Source organism: Haplochromis burtoni, unplaced genomic scaffold (assembly GCF_018398535.1).
Source record: "Haplochromis burtoni strain Fernald_Lab_line unplaced genomic scaffold, NCSU_Asbu1 Contig_457, whole genome shotgun sequence".
NCBI classification, from domain to species: Eukaryota; Metazoa; Chordata; class Actinopteri; order Cichliformes; family Cichlidae; genus Haplochromis; species Haplochromis burtoni.
This window is the reverse complement of record NW_024582818.1, coordinates 67,860-88,271: the sequence shown is the minus strand read 5'-3', so window position 1 is coordinate 88,271 and position 20,412 is coordinate 67,860. Positions and strand designations below refer to the sequence as shown.

Genomic DNA, 20,412 nt, shown 5'->3' with positions numbered 1-20,412 from the left:
TTTCTCCCACAAAACGCTACGTCCAGATGAACAGAATCAACTTTTGGAATAAACAAAAAACGTTTATCTGAAGTCTCACTTTGCTTCTGGTGATTCGACACATAATTTTTCATCACTGATCAAATAGAGTTGGTAAGATATACCACCACTGTTTCTGTCTAGTTGATAGTAGACTTTTCTCTCCACCTATCTGGGACTGTAAGAGGAACATGTTGCAGAAATAGTTGTGTTATATTGTTGAATGATCACTGTCTATTAACATTACAGATTACAACACTTTGCAGAACTAATAATACTTGCTGCCTAGCTCCCACATTAAGATTATTATTTTATTATTGGAAATAGCCGCTACTTTAATGCTAACTTAACAGACGGGTAATGTGGCTCTTGAATAACTGCTACAAGTTTAACAGTTGTGTGCAGTAGCCAAGTTAATGTTTATGATAACTGTTTAATACATTTTTTTTTAGAAACACAAGCTTTAGTGACCTTTCAAAAGTCTTCATGACCCTAATAAACTTTTCTGGTTTGTAAAAAGCTTTCAGACTCAGATAGCACGTCTGGTATCAATACTACTGCTAATGTGTATCCAATAGCTATTTTGATTCATATCAGAGTATTGATTTCTATTGTAACCCTACTCCACAGAGTAACAGTGCTAACAACTGTACCACCATGCTATCCGTATAGTAGCTTCTATTTAGCTACTTTTCTTTGTAATTTTTTTTTGTCTTCTGTGACAGAGATGCAACATATAGGGTTCATACAAATATTTAAAATCAGTCAAAACAAGTCCCCTCCCCTAGAATTAACTGACTGTTTTTTATGCATTTGTCATATTTTCAAAATGTTTAACAGCTTGTGCTTTGCAGATTTAACCTGCAGCATTTGCAGATGTCATGAGCAACATGCCCAGTTCTGATAATTGTGACATTATCAAAATAGGATTTTCCAAATGATTATCATGAGCTGGTACCGTAAAGCAGTTAGCAGATAGGGGTCTAATTTTAGTTTTGATCACAGTTTTGATCCAGCCAATCAAACCAAGCTGAAAAAGAAAATCCAACTGTTTTCTAGATTATCATCATTACAGTGTAAGTTAACACTAATAATTATGTAGCAGCCATCTGCATGTGAACAGTGAAAGTTCTACGCGATATCATTTTGCTAACCATGTAGAAAAGACAAATACTGGATTCTAAGCACACATCATTTCCATTGTTTGCCATCTGATGATGGAAACAGGCCAACAGTACTTAGCGAAGAGGAAATTAACTCTGCCAGAATAGAATTTGAAAGATTTCAAAACAAGTATAGTAGTTTCATTTAATTGTTATTTAAGAAAATTAAAATGACACAGACACCATCATGACTAGTTCATGTCTGGTCTGGTATCACACCTAAAAAACATCCAGGATAACCACAATACTGTTGGTTTCACTGAACAAAAGTCTCCAATAGTATGTTTTGCATAGTTTCATTACTTCTTTTACACAAACACACACATTTAGAAATATTATCAGTTGACTCTGAGTTGGTTGGATGAGAGACATTCACTGTTTTTTAAGGAATGCCCAGTAAAGAATGGATCTATAGAATCAGCTTCATTTTTGATGGAGAGAAAATATTGCTCATACTGGTAGCAGCAGTAACAAGATAAAAATCAACCTGCTCCATGATGTCTTTCACTTTATCTTGTTCGCAGTCCAGTATGATGCGTCGTTCCTTACGGATCTCCAGGTCCTAAAAAAATAAGACAACAAGCATCCAACATTATTACACAGTCTTTAAAGATTTGTGTGCTCACAGTACAAGATCAAATTGCATCTTCCTGAGGTGCAGTGCTGCCACATACTGCTTGACACCATAGGTTAGACAAAGATATTTATTATAACTAGCTACAAAACCCTGAAAAGCTTTCTGGAAAAGACAAACTAAAAGCTTAAGCTTATTTTAGTATTTAAAACAAGCATATGTAAAAACAATAGATAACATCAAAGCAAAGTATACTCTACAATGCTGTACAGCTGCTACACTGTACAGCTGACAAAGCCCTTTTCCCAAGACATCACAGACCAAGTTTTGGTCAGGACCCATAGGCTTCAAATTGTAAGGCACTAGCTACTGTGTCAATATGTGGTGGGAGTGGGAATGTGCTGAGCTAACTTTAGAATAAGTGCATAAAAGCATGTTTTTATTTTTTGAGGGGTTTTTTTTATGTCCTTTCAATCAGTGATCAGAATTATTGTCTAAACACCAAGAAAAGTGCCCAACAGATTTGTTTTCCCAAGTAGACCATTACAGCTATTGCTATACGGTCCACTTAATTGTCATATTTGTTTTTATTATTATTATTATTATTATACATTTTTATTTAATTTTCATTTTGAGTTATTACAATCAGAATGGACAGGACCGGGGACAGGAAAGAGAAAAAAAGAGAGGTTGGGAAGAGAGTTAAATGAAGGAGATGGGAAGAAAAATAGAGGAAAAGAGGGATAGTGAGAGAAAAGACACTGAAAATCTGCTTGATCACCTGCTGAGAGAAAAAAAAGACAACCAAAAAGAAGATAACACAGTAGGGAAACCACAGGTAAATAATAAATATTGAATGTTACTGAGCAGCATACAGTACTAATAATGCATGAAATGTTTAGAGGCATCAGCCAACCAAAATAGTGTGTGTCTGTGAGTACCTGTTTGTACACCTGTGTGCACACCTGTGTGTGTGAGCGCGCTTATGTTCATAGGATTTCTCCATGTAAGCATCTAATAGTGGGTATTGGAAGCCATAGCTCTGCCCCCCAGGTCATGATGCAGGACAAAAAAACATCCATCCATCTGCTTCCGCTTTTTTCAGGTCGTGGGTGGGGGCTGGAGCCCATCACAGCTGTCTTAGGGTGAGAGGCAGGGTACACCCTGGACAGGTCACCAGTCTGTCGCAGGGCTAACACACAGAGACAGACAACCATTCACACTCACATTAACTCCCCTTTGGGCAATTTAGAGTTTCCAATCAACCTATCCTCACTAACTGCATGTATTTGGACTGTGGGAGGAAACCGGAATACCTGGAGAGAACCTACGCAGACACGGGGAGAACATTCAAACTCCACACAGAAAAACCCCAGCCTAATGGTGGAATTGAACTCAGGAGCTTCTTGCTGTGAGGCAACAGTGCTGTTTGGCTTCTCTGAGTGTTTAGTCCATTTTAAATTCTGTTACCTTCTGTTAACCTACTTTCATGTGTTCCCTGGACTCCTAGACTCTGTTACCTTTCCTTCATGGAATTCCTTTTGGACTGCTACTTTTTATTGTACATAATAAAGATGTTTTTTTTTTGTGGAAAAATCATCATTCCAGAAGAGGGTTGTATATGATGAATGGAGGGTCCTTCGCCAAGGGGAAGAGGTGGCTGTAGCTCAGAAGGATGCCCAGGCCATCAACTAATAAGAAGGTTGGTGTTCTGATCCCTGGCTACTCCAGTCTGCGTGCCAAATATCCTTGGGTGACATACTAACTACAAGTTGCTTTCTGATGCATTCACTGGAGTGTGAATGTTAGTAGTTAGGAAATAAAATGCTCAGATGCTCAGCACTATATGAGGACATTTTGCTTTTATATTGATAAAATGTTTTCATATAGCTGGATTAATGTGACTATTTTATTTTCATGTCAAATAGTTGGACTGAGTGCTGGTGGAAAAAAGACTTGTTTTGTAAAAACACTTTTTTGAGAATTGTGAACATGGTTTAAATAAAATAACTGAAAAAAACATATGGAGTTATTTCAACATTTATCCACTGAACTGTGAACAAAAAATAAAAAGACTGAATTCTTGGAACAATTCTCCAACTCATTTGAAGAGAGAGAAAAAAAGGAAAGAGAAGCTTGTTTGTTATAATCTAACCAAAATAACTTAAATATTTTAGACTGTGTCATTTGCTAAATTACTATGGCATAGTCAGGATTTTCACATCAGGCCAACTGCAGTGCATGTACTTGCCAAAGAATAAATAACATAACAGAAGACAGTGTTGAAAATGCTGGTTAGCAGCCTAAACTGATGAAAAAGCTGTTATGACCAAAACTTTAAATTTGTGTCTAAAATTTGATTTTCTCGGTCTCTCTCTTGCATTCCAATATAAGAGCAGAAAACCAGTACCTGAAACAGGGACCGGTAGGCTTCATCCTTTCTCTCATCTTTCAGGTTTCCTACATTTATTGCAGTGACGACCCATTTTTTCTCTGCTGCAGTGTCCAGTATTACCTGAAGAGTCGAAAGACCTACACACACAGAGTCTCATTATTAATAATTAATAATTCATTAACTTATACATTTGTAGAACATATCTCTATCTCATTCTTTTCTATTTATATGAAGCATATTTCTCTGCCTTGCTGTGCTTTCTATAACTGTAGCAAGTTTCTGCATTTGCTTAACATTTTCTGTATTTACAATTATTTCAGTATCTTATCTTCAAAATTAAGCACTAGCAATATTTATGCGATAAATGATGAGAATTTCCTTACCTCGATCACTGTCATACAGATAGGCAAACTTTTCCCATTTGTAGTATTCCACTAATGAAACTAGTGGCCCCTTGATGTCCGGCCTCATTTGGAGAACAAACTGATTCATTCCTTCTGCTGGGAAAGAAGGTGTAATGAAGGAGACATGAAGTGTCTCACAAAAGGATGTGATGGTGTTGACCGATTTCTTGTCATAGAAGCCAAAAATGGCATAGACACCCCGAGAGAACTGGGAACAAACTAGGAAAGAGAGAAGAAGAGAAAGATTGTACAAATTAAACAGTGAGTTCACAGGACCTGGGAAGAATATTTGCACTCATTAAGTGTCCCAGTGCCTTTATCCCAAATAAACACTAAACGCACACTTATATTTAATCACATTGAAGAACAGTTTTTTAAATTGGGGTACATTAATAAGCACAGTAGTTACAATAGGAGTGGCAATTCTGTGGTTCACAATAACAAGTAAAATAAAATATTTCTAAAACAAAGCAACACAAAAAATTTTAAAAAAGAAGTGCTTCTGTCCAATTAAAAGCTAGAGGGCTTTATATCTGATATAGACAGTGCTAAGTTTCTATAAGCTGCATAAAACAGTATAAGAGGCCAGGTGTAATAAGCTATAACCAATTACACTTAAGAGAAGAAAATTAAAATGCCAGTTCCAATCATCTGTTGAGAAAAAATGTATGTATTTTGTGTCAGCATACATGATCCAGCTGTGTGGCTGCAGGAAGGTGAATTATTCTGAATGAGAGAATTGGTATTAAGTATCCCACTGTGGAAAGTGACGTCGGCGTGACGTCTTTCATGAATCATTTTCCAGATTTGGTCCACTGAAGGGGTTGTTTTATAACACCAGGCAACATCTTTTTTTTCCTAACTCTGGTGAAAGTATGTTGTTGTCAGCAGTACGGCCACGGTGTACGGGCTATTTATAGTCCAAATATGGTTGTTGTGAATGTCTTTTCAAAGTCAAACTTTGACTCATTTTAGAGATAATTTTTATAAACCAGCAGAACCAGCAGAAAAACCACAAACCTCTCTTACTTTCCATCACAACTTCTCCCACCTTCTCTCAACCTTAAAAATTAACTATATATAATGCAAATGCACTTTGACACATTGCTTCACAAATTTAAACGAGCAAAGGGAATTTCAATTTCAAAAATACTTTAACCATTATTATTTTACATTTTAAAATGGATTTCATCGTTTTTAATATATCAACAGATTTTAATAAATGACATTTTTAACCTTGTTACTAACAAATAAGTTGATATACTAAAATAAATAAACCAGTTAAAGAAAAACAGAAAAATGCAAAATAACAAAAAGAATTACCCATGTGTAGTGAAGAAATCAATAGGCTAACACATAATAAATTATATTTGTTTATACATAATCCATATTCATTTGTATCATGTTGACAAAATCAATGTTAATATTTGTAAATTTAAAAAATTACATTTATTAATCATGCAAATTTCCTGCAATTGTCATAGACGTCAACATGATGTCCAAAAATATTACCCAATCCAAAGTTCAAATGTTGATCAACATATTATCATCCAAGTTGGGTCATGTTTAGGTGTCCAAATTGTGAAACTTGTTTGGACGTCATATAGATATCTAGAATTGGTCATGGACTGAGGGACCCAATATAGACATGGTCTCCATCTTGAATTAACTTCATTATTTATTTCCACCAAATCATTAATGTGTCTTTTAGATCCCGTTTCTACAAGACTGCTCAAAGAAACCCTACAATTAATTGATGCTTCAGTCTTAAATATGATCAGCCTATCTCTAAATAATCAGCAACAGGCCTTCAAGCTGTCAATGTTAAACGCTATCTAAAACATCATCACCTGAGCTTAGCTCGTTAGTTATAGGTGAATCTCCAACTTCCCTTTATTTAAAAAAAATTCTGAAAGAGTAGCTATAAAACAACTAACTGATCATCTGCAGAGGAACATCTGCATTAAATTTCCTACACAGGGGGAAAAAAACCCCATTTTGGACAATGTTTTCACCACTCAGAAAGGAGATTACAAAGCCCTCCCCCTCCACCACCTTGGTGCCTGTCTTCTATTCTGTTTTCCTTCTCTCACCCCAACTGGTCACAGCAGATGGCCCCGCCCCTCCCTGAGCCTGCTTCTGCTGGAGGTTTCTTCCTGTTAAAAGGAGTTTTTCCTTCCCACTGTCACCAAAGTGCTTGCTCATAGGGGGTCATATGATTGGGTTTTTCTCTGTATGCATTATTATAGGGTCTACCTTACAATATAAAGCGCCTTGAGGTGACTGTTGTTGTGATTTAATAATGATAATGGATTGCATTTATACAGCACGCTTCTAGTGCTTTACAATTCCACTATTCATTCACTCTCACATTCACACACTCGCTGTACAACTGGGGCAGACTGACAGAAGCGTGCCATTGGCCCCTCTGGCCAACACCAGTAGGTGGTAGGGTAAAGTGTCTTGCCCAACAACACAATGACCAGGACAGCAAGAGCTGGGGGATCGAACTGGCAACCTTCCAGTTACAGATGAGGTTCCCAACCCCCTGAACCACAGTCGCCTCAATTTGGTGCTATATATATAAAACTGAACTGAATTGAATTGCCTACCTGGAATTGGCATAACTGTTATGCTAATTCCAGCATACAAGCCCCTGGTCAAAGTCACCAAACCAGTTTGTAAGCAGGTACATATGTGGTCTCAGAGACAATGGAAGACTGTTTTTCCACCACAGACTGGGAGGTCTTTAAACAGGCCACCACACGTGACAACACCACAGACCTGCAGGAATAATCAGAAACTGTCATTTCCTATATCTCAGAGTGCATCGATGATTTCACAGAGACCAGGACTATCACTATCCAGGCCAATCAGAAACCATGGCTCACAGGTGAGGTCTACAGGCTTCTGAGGGAGAGAAATGCAGTCTTCAGAGCTGGGGATTAGGTGAGCCTAAGAACAGCAAGGGCAAACCTGCATCAGAGAAGTGAAAAGGCAATACTCCAGGAGGATTTCGCAAAGCTGGACGAGCACAGAGGGACTGTGCTGCAGAACTCACAGATGTCTTCACAGACATCTTTAATACATCACTGAGCCAAGCTGTCGTTCCCACATGCCTCAAAGCCTCCACCATCATTCCTGTACCAAGGAAGTCTCCTCCCTCCTGCTTTAAGAACTCAAGTGCTTTGAACAGTTAGTCATGCATCCATTTAAAACATCTCTTCCCCCCAAACTGGATCCATTTCAGTTCATATACCGGTCAAACCACTTGACCGATGATGCATTCTCAACTGCCCTTCACTCAGTCCTCACACATCTGGACACTAGAGACTCATGCGTCAGAATGCTGTTCATAGACTTCAGTTCAGCATTCAACACGATCATTCCCCAGCAACTCATTCACAAACTGGATCTGCTGGGGATCAGGAACTCGCTTTGTAACTGGCTGCTGGATTTCCTTTTTTTTTTTTTTTTTTCCTGCCTGTCCCATTTGGCTCTTTAGCCATCAGAATTGTTGTCTGAAGACCAACAAGGATACCCAATGGATTTACTTTGCCAAATGGATCATCGTGGCATTGCCGTATTGGTCCATTTGGTCGATCTTTGTTTTTATTATTTATTATATTTTATTTTCAGATGTTACAGACGGGACAGACATGAGTGAGGGATAGGAAAGGGAGAAAGAAAGAGGAAGGAAAGGGAAAACAGAAGGGGAGAGGGACAGTGAGAAAGGGGGGGAGAAAAGAAATAAAAATCTCCTGGATCACCTGTTGAGAGAGAAATAGAAAACAAGCAAGGCTGCTGGATTTCCTGACAGGAAGACCACAGACAGTACATGTCGGCTGCAACACTTCCAACACAAGAACACTGAACATGGGGGCTCCCCAAGGATATGTGCTGAATCCCCTTCTCTTCAGTCTGCTGACCCACGACAGCACGCCATCACACAGCTCCAACATCTTCATCAAATTTGCAGATGACACAACTGTGGTAGGTCACATCAGCAACCATGATGAGCCCTACTACACGAGTGAAGTTAACCATCTGGCTGAGTGGTGCAGTGACAACAATATGCCCTGAATGTGGAGAAGACTAAGGAGATCATCACACCCTGCACACCCCACTAACCATCAATGGTGCTGCTGTGGAGAGGGTAAGCAGCACCAAGTTCCTGGGTGTGCACATCTCAGAAGATTTCTCTTGTTCAAAAAACACAGCATCACTTGTCAGTAAAGACCAACAGCAACTCTACTTCCTCCGCAAACTGGAGAGCAAGAGCCTCATCCCCCATTGCGAGCACCTTCTACAGAGGCACCACTGAGAGCAGCATCACTGTGTGGTATGGCTCCTGCACTGCAAAGTAACGAGTAGTGAGAGCAGCGGAGAGGATTGTGGGCACTTCTCTTCCCTCCCTCCAGGACATCTACTGCACCCACTTCACCTGAAAGCCCTCTGCATTACAGGTGACTCCACTTATTCATCCAACAGCTTCTTCAGTTTGCTGCCATCGTAAAAGAGACTGAAGAGCTTCTGGGCCAGAACCAGCAGACTGAGAGACAGCTTCGTTCATCAGGCTGTTAGGATGCTGAATTCCCTCCCTGCTCTGTCCCTCGCAACTCTCACACACACGAACTCCAGACCTGCATTCACCTCTTCCCTCTGAACCCCCCCAGACCTCTACCAACGCCTTTTCACTGACTGCCCCACCCCCACTTGCACACGAACTCTTGCCAAAAAGCACTCTGATTGTTGGACACTGTTGTTTATGTAAAATTGTATTGTGTTGTACATAAGACTTGCATTTTATTTTTATGTTTATATTGTTTTAGTGTACACTGAGGGCCGTGGGAGAATTGCAGTTTCAAATTCCTGTGTATCAGCTTTCAGGTTTCAGAGCATGTCACAGTACTGAAACAGCTTTAGTGAAGAATACAAATAATCTTCTTATATTCCTTCTTATATTTTATCATTAGAGAATGTTGTAGGCATTAGAGGTACTGCACTGCAATGGTTTAAATGGCATCTATCTAATACACTTCAATTTTTATGTAAATGAAGAGTTAATTATGGAGTTCCACAGGGTTCCATGCTAGGACCAATTGTATTTCATAATATGTTTGCATTAGGCAGAATCATTAGAAGGAATAGGAAACATTTCCCGCTGCCTTGCAGAGGACACAATTTTTTTCTATCCATGAAACCAGATAACACACACCAATAAGTTAAACTACAGAATCATGGACATGTCCTTCAATGTCCATATTAACAAATATGTAGCACTGCTTTGTCCCATTTGCACAATATCTCTAAAATTCAAAACATCCTGTAAGAGTGCTGAAAAACCAGTTCATGCATTTATTAATCCTAGGTTGGACTACTGTAAGTCATTATTATCAGGACGTCCTACAAACTCCCTGAAAAGCCTTCAGTTAATCCAAAATGCTGCTGCATACTGTACTAAAAGGGACTAGAAAGACAGAGCATATTTTCCCAATACTGGCTTCACTTCAGGGTCTCCCTGTTAAATCCAGAATCAAATGTAAAATCATTCCTCTCACATGGAAGGTCTTGAATAATCAGGCCCTATTCTATCTTAAAGACCTTACTGTACTGTATCACTCAAACAGAGCACTTTGCTCTCAGACTGTGGGCATACTGTGGTTCCTAGGATATTTAAAAGTAGAATGAGAGGCAGAGCCTTCAGCTTCCAGGAGATTTCTTCCTGTTAACAAGGGTTTTTTGCTTCCCAGTATCACCATAGCTCTTGTTCATTGTCAGTCATCTGATTGTTGGGGTTTTCTCTGTTTTCTCTGTATTGTTTCCCTGTTGTGATTTAGTGCTATATAAATAAAACTGAATTGAAGGGTTTAGGGTTCAGGGAACAGCCACAGCACACTGCACAACTATTGCTACATATTGCCATGTTTGTATTTTTTTAAATTTCAAGTATTATTCTAGAATTTTAAATAATGACCCAATAAAATTGTTTAAAAATGAAGAAATCAATACTTACAGCAGTTAGTAACAGCAAAGCTGTTGGCCACCTCCAGGTTATCTATGTGTGGAGTTAGCCTGAAATCTGCCATCCCAAACTGAACCATGCCAACTCGGAATGCACTGTACTCCTGATCTGCGCCTCTGGGAAATAAACCACCTGAGAAAAACAGAGACAGAAAAGGTCGTGATCATAAAGAAAAACAAAAGTAAGTGGAGAAACAGGTTTTCTAGCTACAAACATGTTGAGATAGGGACATTTTTACCACTTTATGTCTTAAAAAACAACAACAAAGAAATTGCAATCCTTCATTAACAATTGCTAAATTTTATATTCGTCAAAATGTTTTTATAATGTGATATGGAATCTCAGCAGTTTAGGCTCTCCTTTTTCATATTTATTGAGTTCTTTACTTTTTTGTTTGTTTGTTCTATATTAGTTCAAATGTTCTGCATTTCTCTCATAAACTTCATACCTACCTGACACCTCCTCATCACCTTTCTTCCATTTACCTACATGTCCACTGAAGTCTGCTCCAATCACCAGTCTTTTCCACATGGGGAAACTTTCTACCACTTCAGCTAGCTTACTTCAGAATCCTTCTCTCTCTCTCTCTCTTGTCTGACAACCTATGCATTAAGCCAAGTGCTGGCCAATCCCATATGGAAATCTTATTATTTATCAGCATGTTTGATTTGGTAAATATTTTATATTGGGAACTCTTCCTGACCCAGAACTCCCCGGTTGTCTGGGTTTAGGAACAGCAATAGAAATACTAATCAGTAATTCTGAGCTAGAGTCTGCCTGAGACAGAGATATCTATCTCAGGCAGACATTGTCTCTCTAAAGGACATATGTCCAAAAAATCGGTACATACATTCACCACTCCACAGTTCACTCACGTTTGTCCTGTTACAACTCAAAACAAAAAGGCAGAGTGATGTTAATTAAAAGAAACATAAACATTACCATTAGTAAGACTGTAGCAGATGTGGAAGGTAGATTTATAACACATAGCTCTCTGCGGTATTTCACCTTTAACAATGGTTTACCTTGCCTTCTTTCGCCTCTGTCAGTGCGCCCCAGGGTGGCTGTGGCTACAATGTAGCTTGTCATCACCAGTGTGTGAATGTGTGTGTGAATGGGTGGATGACTGGATATGTAAAGCGCTTTGGGGTCCTTAGGGACTAGTAAAGTGCTATATAAATACAGGCCATTTACCATTTAGCCATCACTGTCTGAAGTTATTTTTTTCATTTCCACATACTGTATTACCACAACTGGTCTAAAAGCACACAAAAAACATAACATCAGAGTGGGAAAAATGTGATTTTGTTTACTATGATGTCTCTAATGAATCATTTTTATAATTTGAAATGCAAGTATAAATCAGAAATTTCAGAAATGTATGCACATCCAATGGATGTGCTGGGATGCATCATTAGCAGTGTTGGGTAAGTTACTTTAAATTAGTAACTTAGTTACATTACTAGTTACTTCTATCAAAAGTAACTCAGTTACTTCAAGTTACTCGTTACTTTCAGAGTAACTAGTTACTAGGGAAAGTAACTTTGGTTTTACTCAGAATTCTCTTGTTAATTGTTGCTTCCGTAACTGGATACCCAGCAAGATTGCCAGTCTTCTAGCTTGCTTACTTGCCACAAGTGCACTGTGCCACCTACCAATAGAAAGGAAAAAATAATGTGCACATTTCCACCTGATTCTATCCTAGCCTGCTTTTTACATCCAACACAAAAACTGCAGTCGTGGTGCTTTCGATTGTACTCAGAACTCGGAAATTCTGCCTTCTGAATAGGAAGATGTAGGTAACACCAGACTGCAGATGAGCTGCATACAGGGCTGGACTGGGACAAAAAAATCGTCCCGGGCATTTTGACTAGAGACCGGCCCACCATTATAGGAAAAATCATAAAGCCTTTGAATGAAAATAAACACTGTTGTGACAGTGATGTACACTGTTCTGATGGTATATATGCATCAATCTATCAATCGTTTGTTGAAGACTCAGATAATTATTTTTTTAAAAGTTTGCGAGATCTGCAAAACAAACTCGGATCTCGCAAAAGTTTTAGCCGCATTCTTCCCGTTAGCTCGAAGCTAACGGGAGGTCGAGACCACTACAGCCGGGAGGAACACCGCTTTCCCGGCACATCGTGCCTCGACCTCCCGGTCGGCTTCGAGCCGGCGTCCGAAGAATGCGGCTAAAAGTTTTGCGAGATCTCGCAAAACTTTTGCGAGATCCCGAGTTTGTTTTGAGATCTCGCAAAAGTTTTGCGAGATCCCGAGATAGTTTTGCGAGATCTCGCAAAAGTCCGTCTTAATTTTTTTTTCTCCCATGTCCCCTGCGGGGCTCCGTACCTTTTCACCTCAATACGAAACGCGTAATATTTTCTCTGAATACGAGACGATTCCGTTTTTTACGGGACGGTTGGCAACTCTAATAATTAACCTTATGAACAAAATAAAGTTCAACATCAGTAACATAGCACCCACCCAGCTGTATAGAAACTCCGTCATGCTAGCTAGCACGCAGTACGAAAAAGTCAGCATAACGAAAATAAACTCCACCTAAACTTGGTTTATATCTGACCCAGATGGACTGCAGGTATAACTTCTTACCTGAAGTTCAGTTCACCTGACACTCTCGGACCAGCGGCCGCTTCGGGTCTCTCCTCTTGCCTCCCTTTTCCTTCATCCACCTGCTGGCTTCCACCACTTGCTAATGTTATTGAATCTGTGGAAGCTCCGCGATAGCCACCACACGAAGTAACGATAACGAGCCTATCTAAATCCCAGTAACGAGTAACGCGTTCCTGGTTTTGGCATAATAACTAGTTACCGTGCTCGTTACCACAATAATAACGTAGTTACTGTAACGCCTTACTTAATAACGCGTTAGTCCCAACACTGATCATTGATCAGTGATGTATCCTGGGTTCATTAGGTGTTAGGATCTTACAACATCTTACACCCTCACCCAGGTGACCCAGCCGAGGTTGATCATGCCCTTGCTGCAGCAGCATTTGGCCATGAATCACCCCTCTCAATCCACAAGCACCAGGAAGCTTAGCAGTGTGTACGCTCTGTGGAGAGACTGGCCGGTGATGCCTCTGCAGCCTACTTCCACAGGGCATGCTTGCTAAACCACAGGGCATGCTTGCTAACCCTCCAACACTCTTCCAGAACACCCTGGCATTTGGCCAGCTACCTTCCAAATGCCCTCTATGCAGTCTCCAAGGAACCATCAATTCTATCAGAGCTATCTGTCTTGAGGCCTCTGACATTATCACAATATCTGGGCACAAAGATGTTTCTGCAATGTGTGCTGGATTGTGAGCGTTAGGTTGTTGCTTACTTGCTGTTATCACCGAGGAGATGATTTCACCAGTTACCATCAGCAGCTGGTCATGGTGCAAGCAGCGGTATAAGGACTCAGTAAGATATCATATACAGCTTGGATGAGGAACTTTTATCACTACTTCTTAGCCAGTAGATTGCTGTTCTTCAAATTGGATCAAATCAAGCTCAGTAGACAACCCATGGTTGGACCTAGGACAAGCATTCTGTAGAAAATTAAAAATCTCTGATTTGCCTTTTATTAGCTCTAGAGTTAAGAATCATAACTGCCTTAAAAGTCTTTGCAGAAACACTTCTCTGACATCCTGCTGGGAATTTCTAAAAATAACAAAGTCTTCCTTTACCTCATGTAAACTGACAACCATTTGAAACAATCCAAATGGGTGTCCAGAACATGTTATTCAACAGAAAACTTATTTTCATTCAAAGAACTTTTATCAAATTATGGAATCAGCAACAGTAAATTTCTTGAATATCAGCAAGTCCATCGTACAGAAAACAGCCGTCAGCTGAACTTAGAAATGCATACATGGGCAAGAGCATTTTTAAGTCTTTGTATCCCTAAATTGTTATCAAAAATGTTATTGTTAAAAATCGATGACTCAATTTTACTTCCAGCTGACAAATGGGAGCGAGATCTCTCCATTAAGGTTACCTGGACACACATATGCTTAAATACGATCAAAATGTTGCAAGTCCCAACTTACAACTTACACAAACCTCTCCATAGAACACACTATACATGTTCCAAGTGGGCATTATACACTCAAACATATGCACCCACTGCACAGGCAATTCTGGAGCCAGGAACCTTATGCATACACATAAACATACACACACACACACACAACACAAGACGGTTGATTTGTTTTTCTCTTCCGGGTGCTGTTTGTGATTGTTTTCTTGTATGGTTTTTTTTCTTAAACTTGCAGCTTTTGGCGATTTATTGCTTCTCTGTTCTCTTTATCTTTTTATATATTTTCTGCCCTTTTTTTCTCTCTCTCCTACTTTTCAGCTTTGACACTGTTATGTTACACATGTACTGTAATAACAGAAATAATGTTCATAGAAATTAATAACTTAACATGTAAAAGAAGCACATGAACAAGAGTAGCCAAGAGAGAATTTATAGAGCTCATCTTGGAAAAGGAAATGTGTTTGTTACCACGCTGCATTCAGATCATAATTCTGATTGCAAAAGCTGCCAGACAACAAAGGCTAGAAATTTTTTTTAAACTTAAGACATAACTGACTCCATCTAAGAATAAACACACATAAACTAGCCTACTGGACACAAGAAAGGAGGATATGTTAGTGTTGGTGGTGATTAGCTCATGCCCATCTAGCTGTCTGTATGGAGTTTGGATGTCTGTGCGTGTTCTCTGTGGTTACTCAGCTGTTGTGCCACAGTCCCCACTTAGCAGGATTATTTTAACAGGTGATTGTAAATTGGCAATATGTGCAAATGTGACAGTAAATTTAGGGCTGGATATTCCCAAATCTGGAAATACATACTGTATACATAATTGACAGTTATCCATACCTCATTTATTTCATGATTTTATTTCATTATATACCTGTGGCACAGTGATTAGCACTGTTGCTTTACAGCAAGAAGGCTTGGATTTCATCTCCACTATGTGGCCGGGGCCTTTCTATGTGGAGTTTTCATGTTTTACCCGTGTTTGTGTGGGTTCTGTCCGGGTATGCTGCATGCAGTTAGAGGTATTAGGTAAACTGGTGATTCTAAATTGCACATAGGTGTGAATGACAGTGTGAATTTTTGTCTGTATCTATGTCTTAGGTCTGCAACAGACTGGCAACCTGTCCAGAATGGTACCCCGCCTCTCGTCCAATGGTTGCTGGGATAGGTTTTGGCCCTCATAAGGATAAGCAGAAGAGGATGAATGGATGGATCTGCACTCTGAACATATAAATATAAATATGCTTTATTTTCTGTGTCATGTTGCTATTGTCTGTTTGTCTACTCTGTTAAGGACATAAGCTAAATTACTTGTATGTGTACACATACCTGATATTCTACACTATAATCTACAAATTGTATAGAATATACTATATTTCTGAAATATTATGTTTTAAATTATGGCTCCACAGTGTAATTGTTTACACATTTGCCTACAAAGTGAACAATCCCCTGTTATATCCCGGGAGGTGACAAATCCCTCGAGTTGCATCAACACAGGCATCTGGCATAAAAATGTGCCAAATCAAACATGCAGAGGTTCCTGCAGTGGTGATCATGTGGGAATAAGGGCGCATCTTTAAGTAGCTTTATACAAATATTTCCACTACACTTTGTGTAGTTTGTCTACTAGAACGGTTGTCTCTGGCATCAAGTCATGCATTCCAGAACTTCAGGTGAAATGGAAATGTTCATACATGCTGTCATACCTCAATTACTGTCCAGAATGCTGCTTCAAGGATTTGCACGGAGTCCTCTATAAGGTAATGTGTGACGTCTTTACATAGGTTACTCATAAAGTAGGATTGGTAAATGCACTGTTCTTGTATAGTGCTTTTCTACTGTCCTTGAGTACTCAACAAGCTTTATACAACATGGTGCATTCACACATTCATGCAGTCACTTTTTCCTGTGCCTAAGTTCTTTCTATGTAGTATTCAAACACATTCCCACTCTCATGAAAGCATCAGAGAGCATCTTGGGGATCAGTTTGCAGGTGGTGCCTCTGGTCACATTACAGAAAATAAAGAGACTGCTTTTGAGGTTGTAATATCCAACCTGTGGAAGTTGGTTCAATTGGTATAAAGCTGTGTTGTTTTAATGTTACAAATATATACATTTTTAGAACATTTTCTGATTCACTATCTGTGATTTGCTTAAAAATGTTAATCTTTTGGTTCAAAGTTTGAACATATGTGCTTTTACCTTCATATATCATAGTTTTCAGGCCATTTTGGCACATTGGAATCTGAGGCCATTCTTGAATATACCTTAAAAACAATTAAAGATAAAAGTATGACATTTATATTTCCCTTTCTTAATTTAGATCTATAATTTGAAAGAAATACATTACAATATCTGAGATTTCACTAGTTAAAATATTTTAAAAATCCAGGGAAGGTAATAAGGTAATAACCTGAAATTCTTAAACATGAAAATTAAGAAAATTATATTTTCATTCAACTTTTATGCTCAGCATTTATTCAGACGGTTATCATACCCTTTCTCTGATCTCGCCTTACCTCTGGCAGCCGTGGCATTGTGGTTAGAGTTGGGTTAAGGGGTTAGGTGTTAAGCTGAGGTATTTAGGGTTTGTGTCTTATTAGCATCAGACTACCAATTCTGTCATGTGGACACAGCAGCTGGGTCTTGCAAGACTACATTATTATTCTAGGGGCCATGTTATTCATTGCTAAGTATATAAATTACTTGCTTGATGTTAAATAAGGAAATGGACTTCATGCCTATGAATAAACACAATTTAGTCTATGGGAAGCACCAGCACAGTTTGGTAGATTTTTAAGTGTTTTTTACTTCTTCTTCTTCTTCCTTCCCCTTTAAATTAATTTTTTTTTTTAAATTACTATTGATATTTCATGTTTCATGTCAGGTTTTCATCATAGCACATGAAATATAAATCCTTTGAAGTATACATATATAATGTCTGCTTCTCTGTCTCCGTTAGGTTAGAATATATAATCATTTTTCTAAAGCTCCCATTCCTTAATCAGCCCAAAGATACTTCTCTTCTGCCTGATTGCATTCACAGACCCATATCAGCAGTAGCATCTGGAGACTTTGTGGAACTGTCTTGATGTGGCAGATAAGCTGCCCATTATAGATAGGTCAGCAAACCCTCTGCTTAAGAAATGTATAATTTTGTCTTATTTCACAATTGATTTTTTTTCTATTTAAGAGTCCCTTGCAGGTTTAGAGTAAATATTGTCAAATGGCCAGACTACAAAATCAGCAGTGTTTGAGTTCATATCTTTGCAAGCATTTATACTTTGAAATGCTGGACTAATTCGTCATATAGTAAAATGGAAAAACTTTGGGGAAAATACCTTTCATTGCCTCCATATAGTTTTTAAGTGTCATTAAAGACCAGTCTTAATCCTATAATTTACTGCCCTCTTGATGGCCACAGTTAGTTGTTGTCTTTGGGAGCTGGACTTCTGGACTACCAGTAACGGAAATGGTGAGCTAACACGTTTAACATATTGATAGATCCTAAGTGTTTTGCCATTTTTTAAGTAGTGTGTCTCACAAAATCAGTTATTTGGCAAAACCTTTACCACCCAACACCCCTCTTTAGACACGCTCCTGCTATAGCTATCACATTATTAATGCCATGTCACTCCTAAATCAGACATCATCAGAAGCATACTACATGGGCTGAGGGCAAAAAGAACTGGAGTGATGCTTAGTGATCCATAGTCCTCTTTAGGGTGGAAGAGAGTGATACAAGAATGAGCCTTTAACCCAAAGGCTCATGTTTGCAAAAATAACATTGTAAAATGACAGAAATTTAAAAATTACAGAGATATTTTTCTAATGTTTGCATATTTTCCAGAAATATTTAAGTAACATTTTCAATAACATTTTCAATACTCTCATAGTGAAATTATTGTTTGCAACGTGTTATTCGAGCCTTCTGAATTTTAGTTACATTAATAAATTTTAATAAACCTTAACCAAGGTGTGGAAGTAGCTTTTTGTGAAAAGCTACTTTTTTAGACTTATGCAGTCCTCAGAAGACAGAATTGGTACAACAATGTCTTATAAAAGTTTCAAATATAATTTAAAATTTGTTCAAAATATAAATGTATGTTTTAGTCTACTCCAACCTTGTCTTACTAAATACGAGCCAAACAATCCAGCTGAACCAAAATTTTAAGTTCAGATGGAAAAACATACCTACTCCACAGAGAAAGGGCTGCTGTGATATTTAAAAAACATTTTTTTAAAAAGATTTTCCAGCACTGTATCATGTATGTAAAGTAAATGTAAAGTATGTAAAGTGTAAAGTATGAGATTTATAGTTCAAATGTAAAAGCAGTGTAATGTGACTGAGGAGGAAAAACTCTGAATAGCATAAAATACTGTAGATTTGAAAGCTAACTAAGTGTAATAATGGAAAACTTTACACAAACAACCAGTAATGTTCATTATAGCTTATTCTAACATTTTAATGAAATGCTGAAAGTCACCCACTTCCACTAAGGGCTTGATGGATATAGGTCCAACAAGAAATGCAGTTCAGGAAATAAGTCTCATGTGCTGCGTTTCAGTGAGCTTAGATCTTCACTTGTCCCTATGACAGCACCATTAAGACTTCTGTGCACACAGGAGCAATTGCAGATTGACGGAATGCTGCATTGTTAGCAAGACGTTTGGGACGCATATAATTCCTTTTATTTTTTTGATCTATTTAGTTTACTATTTAAATGATGAACGTATTAACTCAATTAGAACACTGCAGCAGCAGCAGCCGTGCAATCACGAGGCCTGGCGTTACTGACAGCAGTATAAAGAGGATGGAGATGAGAGAGGCCCACGGGCCAATAAAGAAGACACGAAAAGACAATGAAAAGGAAAGGTTTGAACGGGTAAAAGACGAGCTTTAATACACGCTGGAACAGGAAAGGTGAGGATGACAACGATCGGGCGACGACAGATATAAAAATCCTACCAATCTGGACGCTCGGAGATCCGCACAATGCCCCGCGCCATAAGAGTGCCACCAAAAATAGCAGCTTCATTGTGGTGTTCAGGATCCTCGCACAACACCACAGCATCTTACGATAGAGGTTCCTACCAAAACATCACCTCCATCAAAGACGATGTAATCTCATGGCGTTATTCCGGTGTTATTTAGAAACGTGTCGGGCTCTGCAGATGCGCGATCCTGTCGCCTGAGGTGCGCGTGCTGCTGCTGAAGCTGGACTTGAGGGCGCGCGCACTGAATTGCCCAGGAATGCCGATGAAGCACGAGAGAGAACCGAGAGCAGCCGACTGCTGCACATGAGGTTATTATAAACCTCCGCTCGAGGAGGCTGACACAAATTCTAACATAACAGATGCACACTGGGAATTTTTACAATAACTAATTTCTAATTGCATTAAGCAGTGCCTGAAAACTATTATAATAATTATATTATATACATTATAATTATGATTTCCTTCTGTCTTTTTTTATTATCGTAATCATTACATGCGCCTTTAAATATGTTACTATGTATTTTCACATTGCTGTATAGCAGCTGTGTCTTTAAATATTGCCGTGTTACGTAGGGCAAAAAGAGACTGAAGCCATCCCCACCCAACGCCCGGCTACCTCTATATCACAGCTAACGGAGTACCCTCCGTTAGCTGTGATAGAGATCTTAAAATCCAGCCTTATGTGACTGAAAATGATCCAAGTGCAAAAACAGAGCTTTTCTGTATGTCCTAATAATAAGGCATTTGGATTCTTACTCAAAGATAAATCAAAATTAGT

General features: G+C 38.7%; 1 protein-coding gene across 1 annotated transcript in view; it reads right to left on the bottom strand.

Moving 5' to 3' along the window:
• The window catches only part of LOC102312799 (glutamate receptor 2), a 43,234-nt gene extending 23,319 nt beyond the window's left edge, over positions 1-19,915 (bottom strand). Inside the window, exons 1-5 of the mRNA XM_014341156.2 lie at positions 19,606-19,915; positions 10,571-10,711; positions 4,534-4,773; positions 4,166-4,287; positions 1,669-1,743 (exon numbers count right to left, since the gene is read on the bottom strand). Coding sequence (XP_014196642.2) covers positions 1,669-1,743; positions 4,166-4,287; positions 4,534-4,773; positions 10,571-10,711; positions 19,606-19,711 — 684 coding nt within the window. The 5' untranslated portion in view covers positions 19,712-19,915. The remainder of the gene's footprint in view (positions 1-1,668; positions 1,744-4,165; positions 4,288-4,533; positions 4,774-10,570; positions 10,712-19,605) is intronic.
• Between the last annotated feature and the right edge of the window lie 497 nt (positions 19,916-20,412).